The 23,998-nt window shown below is 58.8% G+C and overlaps 1 protein-coding gene across 4 annotated transcripts; it reads left to right on the forward strand.

Moving 5' to 3' along the window:
• KLHL22 (kelch like family member 22) lies at positions 1-21,904 on the forward strand. Of its 4 annotated transcripts, XM_020903460.2 has the most exons (8): positions 5,507-5,534; positions 7,091-7,150; positions 7,876-8,141; positions 13,185-13,350; positions 13,628-14,346; positions 15,897-16,089; positions 19,050-19,283; positions 21,136-21,904. In XM_020903460.2, the coding sequence occupies exons 3-8, from the start codon at positions 7,915-7,917 to the stop codon at positions 21,499-21,501; spliced, it is 1,905 nt and encodes a 634-aa protein (XP_020759119.2). In that variant the 5' UTR covers positions 5,507-5,534; positions 7,091-7,150; positions 7,876-7,914; the 3' UTR covers positions 21,502-21,904. The 4 variants fall into 4 exon arrangements, with proteins under 4 accessions (XP_070331859.1, XP_020759120.2, XP_020759119.2 ...); XM_070475758.1 differs by lacking the exons at positions 5,507-5,534; positions 7,091-7,150 and adding an exon at positions 1-308; XM_020903461.2 differs by lacking the exon at positions 7,091-7,150 and having other exon boundaries at positions 5,456-5,534.
• Positions 21,905-23,998: the final 2,094 nt, after the last annotated feature.

Here is a 23,998-nt window from a genome sequence, read left to right on the forward strand (position 1 = left end):
CTCCAGTAAAGACTCTTATCATTTTTCTGGTTGGTTGACTTTCTTATTATTAACTTTTAAAAGTTCTTATTAAAAAAAAAAAAAGTCCCTGGAGTGGTTAAGGGCCCACCTGCCAAAGTAGGAGACACCGGTGTGATCCTTGGTCCGGGAAGATCCCACGTGCCGAGGGGCGACTGAGCCCATGTGCCCCCACTGCTAAAGCCTGTGTCCCCTAGAGGACGGCAACAGAAGACGCCAGCGGAGGGAGAAGGCCCTGCAGCGCAGCTCGCCACGACTGGGTAGAAGCCTGTGCACCAACCAAGACCCAGGTCAGCTGAGTCAAGAAATCGCTGGGAAGGAAAGTTCCTGATGTGTTCTGGATAATTATTGTCAGTTACATTACAAATACATTCAGTGATGTATGTCGTCATTTGTAGGTTTTTTTTTTTTTTAACTTTCACTGATGTATACATTTAAAAATGTCTATCTACTTATTTGGTTCGGTCTTAGTTGCACCACATGGGTTCATCCCCCTTGGAGCATGGCTTCCCTGACTGCAGGGCTCCAGGACTTCATTGCCCTGGGGCGTGTGGGGTCTTGTTAATAGTCAGGGATGGAGACCGCACGCCCTGCATTGGAAGCCAGGCGTCAAAACCACTGGACCTCCAGGGAATTCTCTGGTTTCTGTCCTCTTTTGAGTGTTAACTGCTCACATTCATTCCCACTTATTCAATGGACTCAATATCATTTCTTATTGTTTTGTACTTAAAAACATTTATTTTTGACTGTGTCGTGCAGCTTGTGGGATCATTTATTCCCTGACCAGTGAAATCGCCACATCCTAACCTCTGGGCCTCTAGTGGATTCCATGGATGAATTTTTTCGTAGACTCTTTGCCACTTGCTGCCAATGTCTTCGCCAATCGCAACCGTTTGTTTGTTTAGGATGGCTGTGATCAAACTGCTCTGCAGACAAACACGGTGATCCTCTCCTTTCAGGTCCTTTCCACCGGGCGGAGACTTCAGACCTCCTGTTCTCTACACTAGCCTGCTACCTAGTGTCCCTGCTTCTGACCTCCCTCTCCTTCACCTCCCTCCTCTTGCTCTTACTCTACTGAGCACCAGCCCTGTTCTCCGTGCAGAAGCACAGTCATGTAGGAGCAGACAGAGCTCGGACCCTTGGGGAGCAGAGGGCTTGCTTGGAAGCTGACCCATCCCTGGGAGGACCCCAGGTTATCTTGCCTGTCCCTTTCTGAGGCCTCCCCCGCCCTGCCTGTCCTCTCCTGCAGACGTTCCCGTTGGGGGAACCACTGACTTGAGCCAGCTGTATTTTGAGATAACGGTCCCTCCAGGTCAGAGAAGACGGGGGAGTGTCCCCTCCCCACGGTCCCCGGCCAGCGCCCCCGCCTTGCTCCGGGCCTCCTGTCCTCACTCACCCTACCGCTCCCCACCCGCCGGCTCCTCTCTCCTACCCACGAGGTGCGCGCCTCCAGTCTCTCTCTTCGTCTGTAGAACCATCAGAGGCCTGTCTCCTTCCATGCCTCTGTCACTGCTGGCTGGCTGCTGCCACCCTCAGGAGAGGACTCCCTCTCCCAGCCCCATTGGGCCTCCACGGTCACCCCTTCCCGGCCCCTCTGCGGTCACCCCTTCCCTGCCCCTCTGGGTGCCCTTGGAAAACCAGTGTGCTCTGCGCTCGGCCCACCTTCCTTTCCCCATTCCTGTCCTAGCTCAGTGTATCACTTCCAAAAGGGCAGGACTCCCCCAGAAAGGCCCTCAGCTGGACATCTGCAGCTTCCTCGCCATCCTGGGCCCCTGGAGGGCCTTGTCTTTCCCTAAACCTGCTCCTACTCTGGCCTCCTTGTGACGAGGGGAGCTCGGCTGTCCCTGACCATGACCTGGGCTGACCCTTCCTCACGCATCACTCCGCTCTACAGGAACTGGGGAACCTGCCTCCTCCCTAGGTTTCCGGCCAACACTGCCCTCCGAACTCGATCCTTGCGCCCCTGAGGCCACCGCTTCCCTGGTGCCCCTCCAGGCCAGTCTCGGCAACATGAGCTGGCATCTGCCAGCCCAGGCTGACCCAGGCTGGAGGACCAGGTCTGGTCTCCCAGTTTCCTTTCATGCTTAGAAATTCCTGGCGGCCTGCCGACCACTCGCTAGACTGGATCTGCGGACACTGTCTTCAAGCTGGAATGCTGCCTCTGCTCCCCCCAGAGTCTCCTTTGGCACACAGCTGTGTGGTCACCACCCCCCAAAAGTCCTCCTGATGGCCTCTCCCACTGGGGACGTCGGCTCCCGGGTGGGTCCTGTCTACTCCTCTTGCTTGGGGCCTCACACAGTGCTGTGCACAGACAGGACAACGCTTCTCCGCTGACTTTCTCCCTCATCCGTGGTGGCCCCCCTCCTCCAATCTCATCAACCTTGAGCCATCCCCAGCTCCGTCCTACCCTCACACTCTCCATCCTCTGGACACCGCCTTCGCACTTGAGCCTCGCAGGATGGAGTCCTCTGTGGATGCGGCGGAGAAAAATGAACACAGGAGCCTCTGGTCCTCTGCGCGGACCTGGCTGCAGGCTGGCAAGTAGATTTAGTCTCAGTTCACTTCAGTCGCTCAGTCGTGTCCAACTCTTTGAAACCTCGTGGACTGCAGGACTCTGGGCCTCCCTGTCCATCACCAAATCCCGGAGCTTGCTCAAACTCATGTCCATTGAGTTGGTGATGCCATCCAACCATCTCATCCTCTGTCATCCCCCTTCTCTTCCCACCTTCAATCTTTCCCAGCATCAGGGTCTTTTCCACTGAGTCACTACTTTGCATCAGGTGACCAAAGTATTGGAACTTCAGCTTCAGCATCAGTGCTTCCAATGAATATTCAGGACTGATTTCCTTTAGGGTTGACTGGTTTGATCTCCTTGCAGTCCAAGGGACTCTCAAGAGTCTTCTCCAACACCACAGTTCAAAAGCATCAATTCTTTGGCCATCAGCTTTCTTTATAGTCCAACTCTCACATCCATACATGACCACTGGAAAAACCATAGCTTTGACTAGACAGACCTTTGTTGGCAAAGTAACGTCTCTGCTTTTTAATATGCTGTCTAGGTTGGTCGTAACTTGTTTCCAAGGAGCAAGCATCTTTCAATTTTATGGCTGCAATCACCATCTACAGTGATTCTAGAGCCCCCATGGGTTTGGGTGGACTCCGGGAGTGGGTGATGGACAGGGAGGCCTGGAGTGCCGAGGTTCATGGGGTTGCAAAGAGCCGGACACAACTGAGCGACTGAACTGAACTGAAAATAAAGTCAGCCACTGTTTCCACTGTTTCCCCATCTATTTGCCATGAAGTGATGGGACCAGATGCCATGATCTTCGTTTTCTGAATGCTGAGTTTTAAGCCAACCTTTTTACTCTTCTCTTTCACTTTCATCAAGAGGTTCTTAAGGTCCTCTTCACTTTCTGCCATAAAAGTGGTGTCATCTGCATATTTGAGGTTATTGATATTTCTCCTGGCAATCTTGATTCCAGCTTGTGCTTCCTCCAGCCCAGCATTTCTCAGGATGTATTCTGCACATAAGTTAAATAAGCAGGGTGACCATATATAGCCTTGACGCACTCTTTTCCTGATTTGGAACCAGTCTGTTGTTCCATGTCCAGTTCTAACTGTTGCTTCTTGACCTGCATACAGATTTCTCAAGAGGCAGGTCACTTAGTCTGATATTCCCAGCCCTTTAAGAATTTTCCACTGTTTGTTGTGATCCACACAGTTAAAGGCTTTGGCATAGTCAATAAAGCAGATGTTTTTCCAGAACTCTCTTGCTTTTTTGATGATCCAGTGGATGCTGGCAATTTGATCTCTGGTTTCTCCGCCTTCTCTAAATCTAGCTTGACCATCTGGAAGTTCACGGTTCACGTACTATTGAAGCCTGACTTGAAGAATTTTGAGCATTAATTTGCTAGTGTGTGAGATGAGTGCAATTGTGCTGTAGTTTGAGCATTCTTTGGCATTGCCTTTCTTTGGGATTGTAATGAAAACTGACCTTTTCCAGTCCTGTGGCCACTGCTGAGTTTTCCCAATTTGCTGACATATTGAGTACAGCACTTTCACAGCATTATCTTTTAGGATTTGAAATAGTTCAGCTGGAATTCCATCACCTCCACTAGCTTTATTCGTAATGATGCTTCCTAAGGCCCACTTGACTTCAAATTCCAGGATGTCTGGCTCTAAGTGAATGATCACACTATCGTGATTATCTGGGTTACGAAGATCTTTTTTGTATAGTTTTTCTGTGTATTCTTGCCTGTGTATTACTCTTCTTAATATCTTCTGTTTCTGTTAGGTCCATACCATTTCTGTCCTTTACTGAGCCCATCTTTGCATGAAATGTTCCTTTGCTATCTCTAATTTTCTTGAAGAGCTCTCTAGTCTTTCCCATTCTATTGCTTTCCTCTATTTCTTTGCATTGATAACTGAGGAAGGCTTTCTTATCTCTTCCTGTTAGTCTTTGAAACTCTGCATTCAAATGGGTATGTATTTTCTTTTCTCCTTTGCTTTTCACTTCTCTTCTTTTCATAGCTATTTGTAAGGCCTCCTCAGACAACCATTTTGCCTTTTTGCATTTCTTTTTCTTGGGTATGGTCTTGATCCCTGCCTCCTATACAATGTCATGAACCTCTAGCCATAGTTTTTCAGGCACTCTGTCTGTCAGATCTATTCCCTTGAATCTATTTCTAACTTCCACTGTATAATCATAAGGGATTTGATTTAGGTCATACCTGAATGGTCTAATGGTTTCCCTACTTTCTTCAATTTCAGTCTGAATTTGGCAATAAGGAGTTCATGATCTGAGCCACAGTCAGCTCCCGGTCTTGTTTTAGCTGACTGTATAGAGCTTCTCCATCTTTGGCTGCAAAGAATATAATCAATCTGATTTCGCTATTGACCATCTGGTGATGTCCATGTGTAGTCTTCTCTTGTGTTGTTGGAAGAGGGTGTTTGCTATGACCAGGGCGTTCTTTCGGTAAAAATGTACTAGCCTTTGCCCTGCTTCATTCTGTACTCCAAGGCCAAATTTGCCTGTTACGCCAGGTATTTCTTGACTTCCTAGATTGACTCTAGAATCCGGGTAAACAGGAAAACACCTGTTCACACTGGCAGTAATTATGTCCCCGCCAGCATCCAGCAGGCGGCGGGCGACTCAGGGGACCGCAAGGGCGGGACAGAAGGGAGGAAGGAGGAAATGGATTTACAGGGCGCCACCCCTTGCCAGAACGCATTCCTTCACGTTCTCATTCTTTGCTGGGTCTGCCGCTCCGGGCGAGGAGGTAGGGAACCGAGAACCGCGCGGAGACTCGGCAACCCAGTGACCTCCGCCTCCGTCCGGGCCCCACGACGCGCCTGTGGCCCCGCCCCTCCTCAGCCCCGGCCCCGCCCCCGCTCCCCGCCTCCCGCCCCCGCGTCCTCAAGGCGCCTGCGCGGCGTGCCCACGTGTGCACCGAGGCCCCGCCCCACGCGTCCCGCCCCGCCCCCTCGAGTGCGGCCTCGGCTTGCGGCGGCGCCAGGTGAGCGACGGTCGCGGGCCGGCCGGTGTTTCGGTGCGCGGGCCGGGTTCGGACCCCGGGCCCGGAGCTGACGCGCGGGCAGGCGGGGGAGCCGGCCCGGAGCAGACTGAGGCGGAGTGGGGGCGGCGGCCTGAGGAGAGTCGCGGCCTGACGTGGCGGGGGCGGCGGGCGGGACCCCCCGGGCGCGGCGGGCCCTGGGGGCGCCGACGAGCTGACCCCGGGCAGGCCTGTCGCCCCCCTCGCGTCTTTCGAGACCGCCGTCTAGCGTTGCGCTGACGGCCTGCAACAGGCGGCCGTTCGGACGCCGTCCCCCTCGACGCGACCTTGGACCCCGGCCCGCACGCGCAGCGCGGACGGACCCGGACGGCCCTGGAGGCCATGCTGTCAGCGCGACGCCTCGGCCCGGAGGGCCGGCCGCCTCTGCCCGCCGCGGGCCCAGCGCCTTCTTCCCGGGCGTCTCCCTGCCCCGCGGCCGCGACGCCCCAGAGCGCTTCACCCGTCCGCGCCGCCGCCCCCCCGCCCGGGGGACTGGGACTCCCTTCCCCTTTGTTGCAGACCTTGCCTCGTTCAGTCGCTCACTGGGGCCCTGCAGAGGACTGGGGCGCCTCCTCAGTAAAGGGTGTCGTCGGACGTTTCTTAAGAGATGTTCCGACCCTGTCATCCATGAGTTTATGGAAATGCATGTTAGCGTCCTTCAGCTTGTACCTGCTTGGGGCGTGAAGCCGCCTTCCTCCTGCCTCAATAGCTCTGAACCGAACAGCAGTGCACCCAGGGCCTTGCTTGTGATGACTGGGATCGTTATGGGTTGAGGGTACACTGAATCTAAGGAAGGGCTTCCTGAAGCTGCCAGAAAGTGAGCTCCCAAGGTAAAAAACTTTATTTCAGAAAAACAGGCTTGGGAAGGCAGTCCTGAAGGGTGTGCAGCTTTCCTCTTTCTTATTTTTTGAAATTTCGTCAGTTACCAAAACAAACTTACACTGTGAAATGCTGTTTTTTTCATGTATTAAGTCAGCAGAGATTAAAAAGAAATGCTATTGGTGTCGTACACACTGGTTGGACTCTGGTTCTCTCACTTTGCTGGTGGGAGAATAAATAGGTACACCCTCTGTGGAAGGCAATTTGGCCGTTATCTATTGAAAGGTCCACTACACAGTCAAGATAACCCAGCAGCTCTGTATCCAGTAAATGTTCCTCATTTAGCTGCCACATACACTGCAAATCTCTGATTTTTAGTGCAAAACTGTTAGCAACAGAAAACAATTGGAGGAAACCCAAACATCTTTCTAGAAAGGATTGGTTAAATAAAATAGGATTACCTATATAATGGACTATGGGAGGGATAAGAGGTTAAGGTGTAATATCTACTTAAAGAGGGGGAATTTAGTTTTACATTTTTGCCTGCAAATGCATCGATGCTGCTTAGAAGGGTGAGGGGGAAGTTCAATACTTTCCTCTGAGAGTCATCTGGTTGGTGACATAAGTGGGAAGGAAATTTAAGTTTCATCATACACCTTTTTGTTTATAGTAGAATCTCTGTCTCATTTTTTCTTTCAAAGGTCCAGTAGAGGGGGTTGAAGACGCAGCACATCAGGGGAGGGGATCGTGGAGGACGTGAGGTGGGGAATGCAGATGTTCAAGGCCTGTGGCGCGGGGCCCGCTGGCTGGCGCTCCTGTGGCCTGGAGGGTACACAGCTCGACCCCACATCTCGGTGCAGGACGGACTGGCTGTCCCTAGTCACTTTTGGTTGGCTCAGCATGCAGGATCTTAGTTTCCCAACCAGGGGTCTCTCCCACCCTCCTTGCGGTGGAAGCATGGAGTTCTCATCATGGGATCGCCTGGGAGGCTCCTGGTGTTTGTCTTTTTTGTTTTTTTCTTTTGCCTGCGTTCTTGCGTCGGGAACCCAGTGTTCTTTCGCAATAGGAGAGAGGACGAGCCCTTGAGAACTGGTCTGCACCGGTCCTTATGTTTGTCCCCTAGGGAGTTTAGAATGCCCGAGGGACTGGGTGTCCTTAGTCCCCTTTCCTTGGCTGAGGGGCCTCACGCTGAGGCTCACCACACAGGGGATCCACTGAGAGGCTGGGTTCCTGGGTCAGTCCATCTCTAGAACCTTCTGTCTCACAGCGACACTAAAGGAGATGAAATGGGAAGGAGGGTCTTAGTTGTGAAGGATCACAGGTCGGGAGGAAGGAGGCCCCAAGTCTGGACCCTGGTGGGAGGGAAGAGGGGACTAGAGGCTTGAAATTCCGGGGAGAGCATGGTGAGCGTGAGGTAGGCCCCAGAGCAGAGCAGCCAGCCCTGCTCGGCCCCCTGGGCTCACTGCTCGCCCCTGTGTCTTGCCAGCTGACAGCCGCGGAGCTGAGGTCAGGAGCGGTGGTCAGGATGGCGGAGGAGCAGGAGTTCGCCCAGCTCTGCAAGTTGCCCACGCAGCCCTCCCACCCGCACTGTGTCAGCAACACCTACCGGAGCGCCCAGCACTCCCAGGCACTGCTTCGGGGGCTGCTGGCCCTGCGGGACAGCGGCATTCTCTTCGATGTGGTCCTGGTGGTGGAGGGGAAGCAGCTCGAGGCCCACCGCATCCTGCTGGCTGCTTCCTGCGACTACTTCCGGTCAGTAGGCGCGCATTCTCTGTTCTTGTTTTGTTTTAAAGGCGGTATCCTTGGCTCTGTTTACGATACTGTATTTTCCAGAATGAATTTTCCAGCAGTAAGTTACAGTATCTCGGTATGGTACAGATTTTCTTCCTACTTTACTCTGGCTTCCCATCATTTCATTTCAAAACAACTTTCAGACCCATGAAAACGTTGAGAAGAAGAGTATTACAAAGAGCTAGACACCCGTTGTTCCCACTGGGCAACATTTGCTCTCACTGCCTTTGTAACCACCACCTTTCCTCAAGACCTTACGAGGCTTTATGCCTTCATCTCAGGCCTAGGCAGTGTTCTTGTAACACCGTTAGGAAGCCCACTCGGGCCCCGGCTCCTCTGGAGACTTCCATGAGGACCAAGGCGGGCAGTCAACACCGCACGCACATCGTTCACATAGCTGTGTTCACACGCTTGGGCCAGCCACCTCCCGCTCACGCCTGCTCATCTCACGGGCCTCGGCCCCCGACCCTCCCTGTGGGTGCTGTGACCCCCCGAGTTTCTCAGTCTCCCGCGTGAGGCTTGCCCAGCACTGGGCACGTTGGGCAGAGCAGGTGCCACCGCCCTGACTTGAGCCGGCAAGGGGCGGCCCCCTGCTGCTGCGGTGAACAGGGCTCCGGGCCTGAGACCCTTTGCTCGGGCTCCGTTCCGTTGGGTCCTTTTCTCTTCAAGGCTCGGCTGTAGTTCTCATCTTTTGATTCTAGGAGCTAATGAGCAAAATGTTTCTTCATGGTTTAAGTGCTGCCTGTTCTCTGGAAGGAGGTTATGGAGAGGGCGACCCAGTGGTGACTGGCACCTTGGGGCAGGTGTGTCCAGGGACGGCAGTGTCCCCCCGGCTCATCGGCGTCCACTCCTCACAAGCTTTGCGACCCCGGGCAGCAGGCGGGGCAGGGTTGGCAGGAGCCCCCTCGGGGAGGCCTCGGAGCCCAGAAGGTCTGGCACTGGGGTCCCCCCGGCTCAGGGCCTGCTGAGCGCACCCTCGAACGCCCTCCACATGGAGCTCCTCTCCCAACGTCGGCCGTCCGTCCCAGTCACGGCCCTCTTCTGCAGGATGGTGGCGGGCACTGCCTCTCCTGCCCACGGGAGGCCTCCTGTGTCTCCCACGTCCTACAGGAGCTGTTCTCGGCCCTTGGGCAGCCGTCCCTGGGCGGGCTTCTCCTGGGAGGTGTTCTCTTCTCCGGCCTGGTCACTGTGCAGGCTGACACCTTCTCCCCCTGGGACCAGGGAGAACCCAGACTTATCTCTGATAAACATATGTGAAATGATAATTCCCAAGCTTCAGCGGGTTTTTTTATTATTCATTTCGCTTATTGACTCAGGTTGAAATGACGCAGTGAGACTGAGGAAGGTCTCTGACGTGAGCAAGGGTGAAGGGAAGGCCTTTGGAGGCTGTGGGCCTGTAACTGGGCCCCGAAGGGGACGTCCTGTGGGGTGTCTGCCAGGCTGTTGGCAACATGGCGCAGCTGGGGTTTACAGCCTCCCTGGTTCTGCCCTGTGGCATCAGCCAACACGGGGGAAGCTGAGTTCTTTCTGAAACAGAGGGTGAAACCCTCCGTGAGACCAGGGCTCATGGGGCAACAGACCCCTGTTCCTGGGCCTTGATCACAGAAAGACAGCTGGTTCCCTGTTAGCGAACCTCTCTTCTGATGCAAGCTGCTTATCAGCCTGAGGTGAGCCGGCGTGTGGTCATCTCCAGACAGGTGGTGAGGGGTGCGTAGTTGTGTCCAGTGCCCATGCCTGCCGCTGTCCAAATAGGAAAACAGCGAGCACAGCTGTACCCCTGCCCTCCTGCCGCGCTTACACGGTCTTCACCCTACACACGGTGTCTCTCGCAAAGCCCGTTTCATACTTCTCAACCCCAAACCTCTGATACTCGGAGCTGCTCTGTTTTGCTTTGTTGGGTTCCAGCATGTTGCTAAACTTTGCCCCTGCCCTCCGGAGGTCCCCCAGAGCTGTTTTGTTGGTGGAGAGCTGTCTAGTCTGTCTAGACAGCTGATCTCTGATGGGAAGGGGAGAGTTGGATTCTTCTGTGTTACCAGTTTGTTGTTTTTTTAAATCTAAAGTTTGGCACAAATTCATTAAACCATGCAACCTGTCCTGAACTGAGATGAGACTTGTTTATTTTTATCATAACTTTTGGTTGGGAAATACTGAGGTGTTTGGATTCGAGGTGTTGATTTTAGACCCCCGTGGAGGGTCGTGACATCATACGTGTGGCAGATAAGTGTTTTCTCCGGCTGAAACGTTCTGGATTCTGAGACATACCTGGTCTCAAGGGTGTGGAGGAGGTATCAGGGCTGGAAGGAGCTGTGACAGGAGATGTGCCCGCCTGCTCAGAGCCGAGGCAGCCAGTGGCACCTGGTGCTGTCCGGTTGTGACCTCCTAGTGGCGGGCGTGGCTTGTGTTCTCTCTGTGGTCTGTGCTGCCTGTTGTCATTGTTGTTCAGTCGCTCAGTCGTGTCTGACTCTTCGTGACCCCATGGACTGCAGCACTCCAGGCCTCCCTGTCCGTCAGCAACTCCCAGAGCTTGCTGAAACTCATGTCCATTGAGTCAGTGATGCCGTCCAACCAACCTCCACTGTCGTCCCCTTCTCCTCCCACCTTCAATCTTTCCCAGCATCAGGGTCTTTTCCAATGAGTCAGTTCTTTGCATCAGGGGGCCAAAGGACTGGAGCTTCAGCATCAGTCCTTCCAGTGAACATTCAGGACTGGTCTCCTTTAGGGTGGACTGGTTGGATCTCCCTGACGTCCACGGGGCTCTCAAGCGTGCTGTCTGTACCCTCCACTTACTGGGTCATTCCTCGCCTGCTGGACGCTTGGTGGACATCTCTCTCTTTTTTTTAAATTGTGATTTCTAAAAAACCTATAAGGTTGACCATTGTAACCGTTTCAGTGTGCAGCTCAGTAGTGTTAATTACGTCCACTTCCTGGCTCAGTCCCCGAAACTGTTTCATGTTGTAACACTCACCCTGTGCCCGTGAACCAGTTCCCCTGACCCTCCTCCCGGCCCGGGCAGCCGCCTTGTGCTTCTGTCTCCATGACTGCTCTCGGGACCTCATATGAATGGAGTCAGGAAATATTTGACCTTTGAGGACTGGCTTCTCTGGCCGAACATCGTGTCCTCAAGGCTCATCCAGGCTGTAGTGGATGTCAGAACCTCCTTCCTTTTCAAGGCTGAATAACGTTCTCCCGTTTGTTGCATTTTGACGGACACTGGTTGTTCCCATCACTTGGCTTTTGTGAGGAAAGCTGCTGTGAGCATGGGGCGCAGATGTCTCTTGGAGGCCCTGCTGTCAGTTCCATGGAGTATGTATTCAGGCGCAGAATTGCTGAACATCCTGTAATTCTATTTGTCATGTCTTGAGGAACCCCCAAACTGTCTTCCACAGCAGCTGCACTAATTTACATTCCCACCAGCGATGCACAGAGGTTCCATCTTCTTTAAGTTGATGAGACAAGAATCTAAAAGGAAGTGGCAAAGCACCTGCACTCTTTGGAAGAGAGAGTGAAAATAGCTGCTAAACCCACGACCCAAGCCTCTGTCCTGCGGTCCGCTGCCACATTTCTCCCTTGCCCCCTGGTGGCTAGAGCCAGCGTCCTCTCCCTCTGCTTCTAGGGGTGTCCGGGGCAGGCCCCCCGCCCCCCGGGTGGAGCTTCGTGACAGGCTGTGGCGGAGGCGTCCAGGCGCCAGGGTGTGGAACCCTTTGACCCAGCAGTGGCTCTCCTGGAATTGATCGTGGCATTCCCACCAGCTCCTGGGGCAGAGCCATCCATAGGGTGAAATGGCGGGAGATGAGAAGGGGCCCAGGGGGACCACGGTACGCGTGTTACGTCCGTTGTGACCTTTGCCCGGGGGCAGCCCTGTGGGTACTGATGATCCAGGCCGTTTCCAAGGTGCCCTGTGAAGGTGAAGCTGGGTGCGGGTCGAGGCGTGGGCCCCGCCTCGGGATGGTGCCGCCCTGGGAGAGCGGCTAGGGGCCGGAGCCGAGGGCAGACGGAGCCTTTGACCATTTCATACCCTCTCAGTTCTGTGAGTGTGCGTGTGTGTCGAAATGGAACACGGCCACTCTGTCAGCGTGCTGCTGCCCCGCTTCAGCCCCACGGCTTCCCTGACCGCTGCCTCCTCCCTCCAGCCCCTGACCGACCCCGCTGCTGGGACGGTGAGAGGTGCCTGCTCTGTAGGGGCCGAGGCGGGCTCCCGCTGACCCATCTCGGCCCTGGGTCCTGGCTCCCCTCGGTCAGCCCCAGGGTGGTCTCGCCACCAGATCCCCAGGCCTGCCGGGGCCTCCTGTTCCCGCTCCAGCCTCTCCACCCTGCCCCACGGGGCCTGGAATCTGAAGTTCTTGGTCAGACCTGGGATCAGTTCCCTGACGGCACCTCCTTTGCCTGGTGTCTGACCATACCTGACCCTGCCTAGCAGCACATGGCGCAGACTCCCTCCCCTCCGGTGGCCGGCCTGCAAGTTCATCCTGGGCCTGGGCACCCGCAGCCTCCACGGCCTCCTCAGGGAGGGGCCCCTCTCCACCTGCCGTCCCCCCGTGCCCCTCGGGCTGGCTGCTCCTCCGTCAGACGCCCCGTTTCAGTCCCTGACCGCGATTTCACCCCCAGCAGTGCCCTGTCTTCTGTCTGTCGTCCGGCTTTAGCTCCGTGCTCAGGGGGTTTTGCCGCTTTGCTTCACTGTGGAGTCGGCCTTGTGACCGGTTCCTGGCGTTTAGTAGCTGCAGGGGCAGGGATGCCGAGCAGAGGACGTTTACCGTTGTTTCCCGTTTGTCCTCGCCCGCTGAGCCCCAGGAATCACGGGCAGACGCAGCAGAAAGCCCGCTGGCCCAGTGCCCAGGGGCGCACGTGCGGCTCCTGGGGCATGTGAGATGGAGGCTTCCAGAATGGTCCCAAGCTTGGTCAGGAGCTGTGGGTGCCTCCGTGGGATGGCTCGGGGTACGAGCCAGCCTCGGCCCCCTCCGGCGGCCCCGTGGGCGTCACCAGCTGTGCCCTGTCTTCCCTGTGCAGGGGCATGTTCGCTGGGGGGCTGAAGGAGATGGAACAGGAGGAGGTCCTGATCCATGGTGTGTCCTACAATGCCATGTGCCAGATCCTGCACTTCATCTACACGTCTGAGCTGGAGCTCAGCCTGAGCAACGTCCAGGAGACGCTGGTCGCCGCCTGCCAGCTTCAGGTGAGGCTCCGACCTAAGAGGAGGGAGCCCTCCCTTCCCCCGCCACCCGGCTCTGTTTGAGGTGTAACGCGCTGGGCTTCTCTGCAGCGTCGATTCTAAAGCGAGTCTTACTGGGTGTGACGCTGCCAAGTGCGCAGCCTGCCGGGTCCCATTTGTTGGTGTCACCAGTGACTGTCGGTGGCTTGTCCCCCACGTGCTGGCCCTCCGAGGTGCCCCAGGGATGGGGGTCCCGGGCCCGGACACCTGGCCTGGGCTTGACGGCCCGCTCTGTCCACAGATCCCGGAGATCATCCACTTCTGCTGTGACTTCCTCACGCCCTGGGTGGACGAGGACAACATCCTCGATGTCTACCGGCTGGCCGAGCTCTTCGATCTGAGCCGCCTGACTGAGCAGCTGGACGCCTACATCCTCAAGAACTTCGTGGCCTTCTCACGGACTGACAAGTACCGGCAGCTGCCCCTGGAGAAGGTCTACGCCCTCCTGAGCAGCAACCGCCTGGAGGTATCGTGCGAGACGGAGGTGTACGAGGGCGCCTTGCTCTACCACTACCCGCCGGAGCAGGTCCAGGCCAACCGGCTCCCGCTGCAGGAGCCGCCCAAGCTCCTGGAGACCGTGCGCTTCCCGCTCATGGAGGCCGAGGTCCTGCAGCAGCTGCACGACGAGCTGGAGCCCAGCCCGCTGCGGGACACCGTGGCCGAGGCCCTCATGTACCACCGCAACGAGAGCCTGCAGCCCAGCCTGCAGGGTCCGCAGACCGAGCTGCGCTCCGACTTCCAGTGCGTCGTGGGCTTCGGGGGCATCCACTCCACGCCGTCTACCGTCCTCAGCGACCAGGCCAAGTACCTGAACCCGCTGCTAGGGGAGTGGAAGCACTTCACCGCGTCACTGGCGCCCCGCATGTCCAACCAGGGCATCGCAGTGCTCAACAACTTCGTGTACCTGATCGGAGGGGACAACAACGTGCAGGGCTTCCGTGCCGAGTCCCGCTGCTGGAGGTAGGGCCCTGGGTGGGGCTGCCCGCAGCGTGGGCGCCTCCCACACCTGTCTCCTCTCCCGGGAAACCCACGCCCCCTGAGGCACCCCTGAGGCACGGCTGCAGGGAGCACCGTGGCAGGAAGGGGGGTCCAGGCCTGGGAGCACGGCCTCCCTGGCACCCTCTGCCCTCGCAGCCTGGCCCAGCTTCCCTCTCCCGTGCCCTTAGCTCCGCTCTCCTAGCAGCACAACCTCCTTGGAAGGTGGCTGCCTGTCGCCCCGCTCCCCCAGCACACAGTCCTCAGCCCGGAGGTAGGGCAGGCCTGCAGGCCCTGCTGCACCTCTGGCCAAATCCCTGCACCCCCAGCTCTGCTGTCCGCCGTGTGCCGGGTGGGAGGTCCTGGGGCAGGCCATGCTTTCTGCCTATGAGGCTGGAATCTTCCGGGCCTGTGCCTTTGGGCCAGACCAGGGGAAGTGGGGCAGGCCCCCCAGCCTCTGCTCCTGGAGACTTCCAGGCTGGTTTCCACATCTGGGGCCTCTGGGAAGCTTCCGCCTCCACAGCAGACACAGGTTGCTGGCTGCCTCAGGCAGCTGTGAACTGGTGCCGGCCTTGCTCAGGGGAGGGTCTGGCCGGCCACACCCCGCGGACGGACCTGCCCCAGGACATAGGGGAGACCCAGCGCATGGCACGCTTTGTGATCAGATGGGAAGTGGGCGCTCAGTTCAAACGGGAGGAACCATGCCTTCATGCCCTCGCCCCTGGCCATCCGTCCCGGCTGGGCCTCCGCCTGGCAGAGCCAGTTCCTCATGGCAGCCACCAGGGCCCTCCCGGCCCCGCCCTCCTCCCGGGAACAGACTGACAAGCTGCTCGGCTCCCTGTGGCCTGTCTCCTGACTTGCAGTGGAAGGGGGCCCTGGGTGCCAGCACCAAGAGCCGTGATGTCCACCAGTGAGTGACTGGCTCCACCACTGACAGCCTCACTCCGCCTTGTCTTTCCTGAGCAGACCTAGCATGATCTGCGCCAAGCCAGGTGCCCTGGGGCGCAGGAGCACAGAGGTGGGCCACAGAGCTTTAAGGGCCTCGTCACACGTGTCGATCCTGGGGTCCCTCGTGGTAGCTTCCCTCGGCAGGCAGCGTCATCCTACCAGGAGCGGAGCCGAGCGAACAAAGCTGACGCCCAGATTCTCTCACACCGGGCTCTGTATGGTCTTCCTGGCTGGCAGTGAGGGGCCGCGGCTAGACGAAGCGGCTGCCGAGTGCATTTCACTTGTGTCTGGGGCAAAGACTAAAAAAGGGGTGTCTAGCTGGAGGCCGTTGTGCCCAGGTGTCCAGTCGAGAGACCATAATTGGGGGCCTCCCTGAGAGCACAGAGCCGTGGGGACCTTGGAGTGAGACGGTGAGATGGAGGTGCTGTAGGAGCCTTCAGGCAGCTTGGGGTGGACAGCCGAGGGTCTGGAAGTCACACCTGGAGGGCCTGATGCCTCCTCCCACCAGGAGCTCCTGGCCCCGCTCTCCAGGCTGTGGGGGCGTGCTGGGCGTGGGGCCTGCTAACCGCTGTCTCCTGTCCCACGAGGTACGACCCGAGGCACAACCGCTGGTTCCAGATCCAGCCGCTGCAGCAGGAGCACGCAGACCTGTGCGTGTGTGTCGTGGGCGGCTACATCTACGCGGTGGCGGGCCGTGACTACCACAACGATCTGACCGCTGTGGAGCGCTATGACCCTGCCAGCAACTCCTGGGCTTACGTGGCCCCGCTCAAGAGGGAGGTAAGGAAGCCCCCAGAGGAACCCCTCCCAGCTTCACAGCGAGCGGAGGCTGGGCCAGGGACCGGGACCTGGACCGGAGCGCTCGCGCCTCCACGAGCTGTGCCCTGAGTTTGGGTGGGGGCCCCGAGGCTGAGCCAGCGCGTTGGCAGAGGCCCTTCCCGAGTCCCACCCCCTTCTGGGCCTCTTCACCTTGGCCCCCGGCAGCTGCCGTAACCCTGCGGTACAGGGTGGATGGAAGCCTTCCCCTTGCCTGTCCCTTGGCTCCGCTGAGGTGACCCGGGCCGTGTCCAGAGAGAGGGGCATGGGAGGGACGGGAGAGGCAGGACCCTGCAGCCTCAGACCCCGAGAGGGCAGCCCCTTCACAAAGCCAGAAACACTTCAGAAGTGCTGTTTTTCCTGTTTGTGTTTCTGTAAATCGTGTGTCCTACACAGTACCTTATTTTGTTCAGCTTGAAGATGTTAACCTGTTCATCTTGCAGAGGTGCTTTAAGGGGGTGGCTCTCTGAGCTTATGGACTTGGGGGTGCTGAGACCCTGGCCCCCAATCCAGACACAAGACCTCAGGGCAAGAGGTGCCCTTGCTGGTCTGTGCTGCACGCCGGGTCACAGCATCTGTGAGCACCTCTGGGCACCGCTCAGAGCACAAGGATGGCTGTGTCCCGGCCAGATGGGCACTCTGCCTCCCTGAGCCTTCCCCTCTCCCCACCCCCCCACCTTTACCGCTCCCCCTTCCCCAGCCCCCCAGCTCCTCTCCACAGCCTGTGTGGCCCCGCCGAAGGCCAGGACTTCCCACCAGGGCTCCTCCCAGGCCAGGCCCCCCCACCCCCGCCCCGCCTCCTTGGCCACTTTTGAGAGGAAGCCCTTCTGGAGAGCATTCCCTGCTCGTTCAGGAGGAGGCACATGGTGCTGGGGAGAGACAGCTCCTTGAGCGGACGGAGGGGAGAGGAGAGGAGGAGGGGCTCCAGGGGCTTTGTCTGGACGGGAGGCTGCGCTTCTCAGCCTGGCCACGGGGGGGCAGCCTCGGCCTTCAGCCGGCGCTTCTGCCCGGCGGCCTGGCTCCTCACTTTGGTCTGTTTCTTCAGCAGCCCTTGATTGAGCACCTTCTGGATACCCAGCCCTGGGGATCCAGTGGTGGCAGTGACTGAAGCTAGCTGGAGAGAGCGCTCTCGGTCACTGCACAAATCCGGAAGGGGACTCGGGGCCGAGCCCAGCGGTGCTCGGGGAGGGGCTCCCGGGCCGGCCTCGCTGGACTGTTTGTGGGGATGGGGAGATGTCAGTGAGACCACGTCCAGGAAAGATGGCAGCCATTGGGAGAAGCAGAAAGAACCTTCCAGGCTGGGAGGAGGAGGCAAAGCAAGGGGAGTGCGTGTGGAGAGACGTGTCGAGGGAGTGGGCCCGGCCCGTGGGTGGTTCAGGCGTGGGCTAGGGGAGGGGTGTGGGGGTGGGACATGACAGACTTGAGCTGCCCGGCACAGCATGTTGGCAGCCAGGCTTTGGGAAGCCAGACTGGAGATGGAGACGTGTGAGTGCAGGGCCGTGGGGGCCATGGGTAGCTCTGGTCAGCTTGGGGCCAGTGCCAGGCCAGGGGGCCTGCGGGTCTGCAGACATGGGCGCACAGCCCCTACAAGGGCCTGCAGGATTTCTGCAGGGCCCGTGGCAGGGCGGGCCCACACTGCCACCTGTCTCAGGGTCCTTCCCACTTCCTCCTGCTCAGTACTACCTGGAACTTGGGATGTGTGTGTGAAACGCGGAAAACTCAAAACGTTGAGATAAGATGACAACCCAGCAAGGGATCTGGGGACCTTGATCTGAGTGAAGATGAAAAGACAATGTGTCAAGTTTTGTGGCATGCCAGCTGAAGCTGTGCTGAGAGGGAAATTTGTAGCTCTGAAAGCATTATTAGGGAAGAAAAAAAAATCTCAAATGAGTAACCTAAACGCATCCCTCAAGAATCTAGAAAAATAAGAGCAGAGTGAATCCAAAGCAAGCAGAAGAGAAAGAATAAATACCAGAGCAGAAATCAACGAAGTTGAAGGAAAAACAGCAGAGAAAAATCAATGAAAACAACCAGGTCTTCACAAGATCAATGAAATTGACAAACCTAGGAAGCCTGAGGAAGAAAGCGAAAACAATTGAGTTAAAGTATCAAGAATGGTCGGGGGAGGGGGGTGCATTACTAAAACCCTGTCAGAAGGTGAAACACACCAGTTCCCCAGAAAGTGCTAGAACACCCACAGAACTAAGCAGATCATTTGCATGTACCTGTTAAGAAAATGGCGTCCAGGCCCAGATAGTTTAACTGGAGAATTTTACCGGACTTTTAAAGAACATACCGATTCTTTTTTTCCAGAAAATGGAAGAGGGGGAATAATTCTCAGTTCACCTTAGGAAATTATTAAATTGATAACAAAACCATACAAGACAGCAGCCTCTCCCCCCAAAAGAAGAGCAAGCGAGTCATACATACATATGAATATTCATAACTAAATAGCTAATTCCCCTCTCCCTCCAAAAGAAATTCAGGACCAAATAGAGTCGATTACAAAGACTGGTTCCATACTTGAAATTTAGCCAGTGTGACTGACCATATTTAAAATCGCAGGACCATACCGGGGCAGAAAAGGAGCTGGTAACAGGCCTGGCTGGTTGGCGGGCGTGAGGGTCGGGAGGTCGGGGGACAGAGGCCTCTGTGAAGACGGGGCTGTGATGGTTTCTTCTGGGTCCCGCGCAGATGTCTGCCTGGGGGGGGCGGGGTCGCTGCAAGGGGTTGCGTCTCCCTTTGGGAAACCGTAGCATCGTCTCTGGGCCCTGGAATCATCTTCCGTGGGGACGGTGGGGGACAGGACGGGGCGTCCAGGGAGGATCCGGGCAGACGGCGAGGAGGAGGAGGAGTCGGGGTCCTCGCGGCGCGGCCCCTGGTCTCCTGGCGCACGCGCACACGCCGGTTTCTCCGGGCCGCAGGTGTACGCCCACGCGGGCGCCGCGCTGGACGGGAAGATGTACGTCACCTGCGGCCGCCGCGGGGAGGACTACCTGAAGGAGACCCACTGCTACGAGCCTGGCAGCGACACCTGGCACACGCTGGCCGACGGCCCGGTGCGGCGGGCCTGGCACGGCATGGCCACCCTCCTGGACAAGCTGTACGTGATCGGGGGCAGCAACAACGACGCGGGCTACCGGAGGGACGTGCACCAGGTCAGCGGGGCCGCCTCCCTCGGGTGTCAGTGAGGAGCCGGCCACGGCGGTAGGCGGGGTGCAGGGGGACGCGGGACACCTTCCCGTTTACTAGACTGCATTTCCTAGAGCGGCTTCAGCTTCACCGCCAAGCCGAACAAAGAGCAGCGAGGTTTCCCGGGGCCCCCCGCGCCCACCGCCTCCCCGCACTCGGCACCCCCACCACAGGGTGGCGTCCTTAGAGCTGATAACGCGGCTGGCCTGGGGTCACACACGGGGTTGAGACAGATGGCACGTGTCCACCACCAGGGTACCACAGAGAAGGGCGTCATCTGTTTTCACTATTATTAAAAGCTTTAATTATAAAGTTAGTATAACCACATTCCACAGCTCTGGGAAAATGGAGAAGGGGGGACAAGAATTCCTGAAACCTGGCCCCCGGCCCTGAGTTAGCCCTCCTGCCTGTGTGAGGGCTCCACTTGCTTCAGGTCGGAGAGCTTCCACCCACCTGTCCTGGCTTCTGGCGCTGTGGGCCGCCCTGCCCCACCCAGCGGCTGTGCAGAGTTCCATCAGACTGGTGGCGTTGCGGTTGGTCAGGTTGTGGCCGTTTCAAGTAATATTTGAAGCAACGTTTGCTCCGTGGGGCTCTTTGGGTATCGGGTTGTCTGCTGAGGTGAGAGCTGTGGTCCTCTAACTGCAGCTCCCGGGCCAGCAGCACCCACATCAGGAGAGAACTCCAGGAATGCAGGTTTCCTGGCCCTTAGCCCCACCTAGCTGGATGTTCCCGGTTGGGACCCTCCAGCACTGAGAACCACTAGGCTCCAGCGTTTCATTTCCTGTTGCAGCAGGGACAGACCACCCCAGATGCGGCAACAGAAAGCCACACGAGCCGTGGTGACAGTCTGTGACTCTCGCTTGACCACAGTCCAGGGGGGCTCCCTCGGCAGAGCCCAGGGAGGGTCGGCGTCCGTCACCCAGGGCGTCAGCAGAGCTCAGCCCCTGCGGTAGGGCCACGTCCTGCTCCTCGCCGCTGCGGGCTGAAGCCCTCCTTGGCTTCTGGAAGCCTCCGGGCCGGCCACTCAGGCCCCTTCCTCTTCCAAGCCAGCAGCTCCCCTCCCATCTCAGGCCTTCACACGTCCCCTGCTGCTTCCAAGGGCTGTGTGATCAGGGGGTCCCCTGAAGATCCAGGGTAGCCCGTGTCCACGTTCCTGCGCTCACCCACCTGCAGAGGCCGGCTCAGGCCCTGGCGGCCAGGCCCCTTCCCAGCTGGGGGAGCAGAGCCCGTGCCCACGTGGTTCTGCAGAGTTGTGCCTGTCGCCGCCCTGACGGTCAGACGGTGCCCAGCCCGGCTTCCCCAGTGGCCGCTCGTTCACAGCTGACGATTTGTCTCTGAGGTTCTGTTTTGCAATTCTTGCATTACTAGTAGGTTGAATATTTCCCCGGTTCCCACGTTCACTATTTAGGGTAACTTTGAAGACAAGATGATTTTTTTCCCTTTTGTTTTTGGCCATACCATGTGTCTTGTGGGCTCTTAGTTCCTGACCAGGGACTGAACCTGGGGCCCCGGCAGGGAAGGCATGAGTCCTCACCACTGGACTGCCTGGGCCTTCCTGAGAGCATGGTGATGGTCATCACGACTCAGCAAGCCCATCTCCTCATTTTATGTGCGTCTTCCCCAGTGCTGCGTGCGCTTGGCTTCTGAGCTTCAGCTTCAGCGGTGGAGGGGAGTGAGCCAGCACCCCAGCCCGAAGGGGAGACCCCGCGGGCCTGGGGCCGCCGGCCGACTGGGGCTGGGGAGGGGCACAGGGCGGCAGCTGGTCCGCGCGCGCCCCTCGGGGCCCGGCTCCCTAAGCTCCCGCGCCTCCCCTCGCAGGTGGCCTGCTACAGCTGCAGATCCGGGCAGTGGTCCTCCGTCTGCCCGCTCCCGGCCGGGCACGGGGAGCCAGGCGTCGCTGTGCTGGACAACAGGATCTACGTGCTGGGCGGCCGCTCACACAACCAGGGCAGCCGCACGGGCTACGTGCACATCTACGACGCGGGCAAGGACCGCTGGGAGGAGGGGCCGCAGCTGGACAACTGCATCTCGGGCCTGGCCGCCTGCGCGCTCACCCTGCCGCGCGCCCTGCTGCTCGAGCCGCCCCGGGGGGCCCCTGGCGGCAGCCAGGCCGACCCGGACTTCGCCTCCGAGGTGATGAGTGTGTCTGACTGGGAGGAGTTCGACAACTCCAGCGAGGACTAGGGTCCTGGGGGGGGCGGGCAGGAGATCCCGGGTGTGCCCCGCCCCACCCATCAGCAGGTAGGCAAGTGTTTTGGGGGCTTGCAGACCTGTGGCAGCAACCCTTTGGGAAGGGCTTGGTCCCGAGGGTCCCCAGGCCCTCCTCGGCAGGCATGGCCAGGAACTGGTGCACCACCTGCCATCCTGGTCCCCATTGGGCTGAGAAGGCGCCTTCTCCCAGGGGACCGGGGGACGGGCCCCCTTGTGGGGGCCAGGGCACACCCCCCCCCTCCTGTGGGCAGGAATGGTGCAGGCTGGGCCCATCGCCAGTCAGGGGCCTGAGGCTGGTTGTGATAACAGGCTCTTGCAGCTGGGCCTTCCCGCCCCCCGTGTTGTTGATAAATGAAATAAAGCACCTTCCACGAGGCGCGTTGCTCTCCTTTGGCCTGGGCCTCACTTTAGCGCTCAGCTCCGGGGGCGTGGCTTCTGGGTGGATCCCACCCCTGGCTGGTTGGTGTCACCAGGAGACCTGTCCCTGTCTGCTGACCCTGGCTGGAGCGTCTCTCCCGCTGAGGACCTCTCCTGTGAACCAAGGTTCCGGTGGCCGTCTTGGCGCTAAGGAAAGCCCAGCACTTGGGGAGGGAGGGCGGGAGAGCCTCGGGGGGGCGCCTGTCTCCTGCATCTGAGTGCGTCGTGCGGAGGGGCCTCTGTGTTTCCTGCAGGTAAGCCTCAAGGACCCTCCTGAGTGGGTGGGACCTGCAGGTGGGGGTTCCAACGCCAGTTTCCGCACCGCCCAGCCTCTGCCAGGACACCGTCCGCTCCTCCAGGGTCCTCTTACCCACCCCTTCAGACCCCCACTGCTCTGGGTGTTTGTCTTTGTCCCTGTGCCTTGCCCAGGGCCCACATGCTGGCGCTGTCATGGAGAACGGCGGCAGAGGGGTGGTGCGCCCTCCTTGGGTGGAGGGCATGGGGGGTGCAGGGAGTTGGCCACTCTGAACTTCTTTGGGGGTGCCCTAAGGACAGGTGTGAGCATGAGGCAGTTGCTGTGTGTGACTGCTGTCTCAGGGCCCAGGTACCCTTGAGGAAACGGGCCCGGCTCCCTCACCCCACATGACATCACGTGCTTAACACTTAAGGCAGTGAGCCCGGCGCTGACCCTGGTGGTCCCTTCCCATGGGACAAGACAGCCACTCCTCCAGGGTCACCCTCCGACTCCCAAAGGTGAGGTGCGGGACTGTGAGCTTGGAGTGGGGACCCCGTTTCTGTCTCTGCCACCACCCTGCAGGCCAGGGTCGCAGTCTCAGCAGATCTCGGAGGTTCCCACAAAGGAGAAGGGCTGAGACGTCCGCCCCGCCCGAGTGTCCCGGCTGGCGCAGCTGTCTCCCCAGCCAGGCACCAAGGCCTGGCTTTGCGAGAGGCCTCTGGTCCACAGGGGACGGGGGGGGGGGGGGGTCTGTGAGGCTCCCAGGGTGGGGTGGGGTATACATGAGCCCCAAAAGGGTTTCTATGACCCGGGCCACAGCCTGGCCCTGCTGCGGGCCAGTGCAGTGTTGGCCCACGGCCAGCAGCCTGCTCCCTCCTCCCTCAGCCCAGGCAGCCCGCTTGCCAGCTTGGCAGGCTCTCCGGCCTGCACTCGAGCCTTCATGCCACCCTCTCACTTCAAAGTCGGCCTCCTCCGGGAGCTGCCCCTGCCAGGCCCAGGCTCCGGGCCTCCACCATCGGCCTATGTGCTGGTCAGTCCCATGGGCACGCCCTTGTTCTGGTATTCACCTGCCAGAGGGCAGGCAGATGGACAGTCCCCCACTCCGCCTGTACCCAGGCTCCCGGGAAACTCGCCATCAGGCACAAGGCGGGCCTGAGACAAGGCTGGGGATGGTCCTGTCCTGCGGGCAGCAGACACAGGTGGTACACGGCTGGGGCGGGTGGAGTGTTGGGGCATTCAGACAGACCTGGGGTGCCCGTCAGAGCTGTAGCCCAAAGGAGCTCTGGGGCTGGAGGGGGTGGGGAGGTGATGGAGTCTGAGGTTCCCATCCATGAACCCAGTCCAGCTGGGCGACACCTCTAAAACCAGGAGCAGGGTGGACAGAGCGGCCGCACGGACGTCTGCTGGCCGCCCTAAGGGGCAGCCAACGGGGGTCCCGTGGGAGGGGCGTGGGCTGCAGGGCTGCCCGGAAGTGGTTGGCCTGTTGACTTGCCCCAGAGAAGTGTTTGCGTTTGTGGTCACATGAGTGCGACTTCCCCGCCACCCTGCCCGCGGCCACCCCCATCCTGCACCAGCGGGGCTGATGGAGGGGGCCCCAAACCCCCGGGGCTCCCGCCCACACCGCCTGCCACCAGTGTGGCGATGCCCACAGCCTTGGGCCTGTCGGGGCTTTTGACCAGGCCCCTTCCTGCCTGATGGGGCCCCACATGACTGAGGCAGGAGCCCTCCTCGGGGAGCCCGCACACAGCCCGCCCCCCCACCCTGGCCCTGCCTCCAGCTCTGAGGTCCCCAGAAGCCCAGCTCTGCTGGGAGCTGGTC

This window comes from Odocoileus virginianus, chromosome 12, assembly GCF_023699985.2.
Source record: "Odocoileus virginianus isolate 20LAN1187 ecotype Illinois chromosome 12, Ovbor_1.2, whole genome shotgun sequence".
NCBI lineage: Eukaryota > Metazoa > Chordata > Mammalia > Artiodactyla > Cervidae > Odocoileus > Odocoileus virginianus.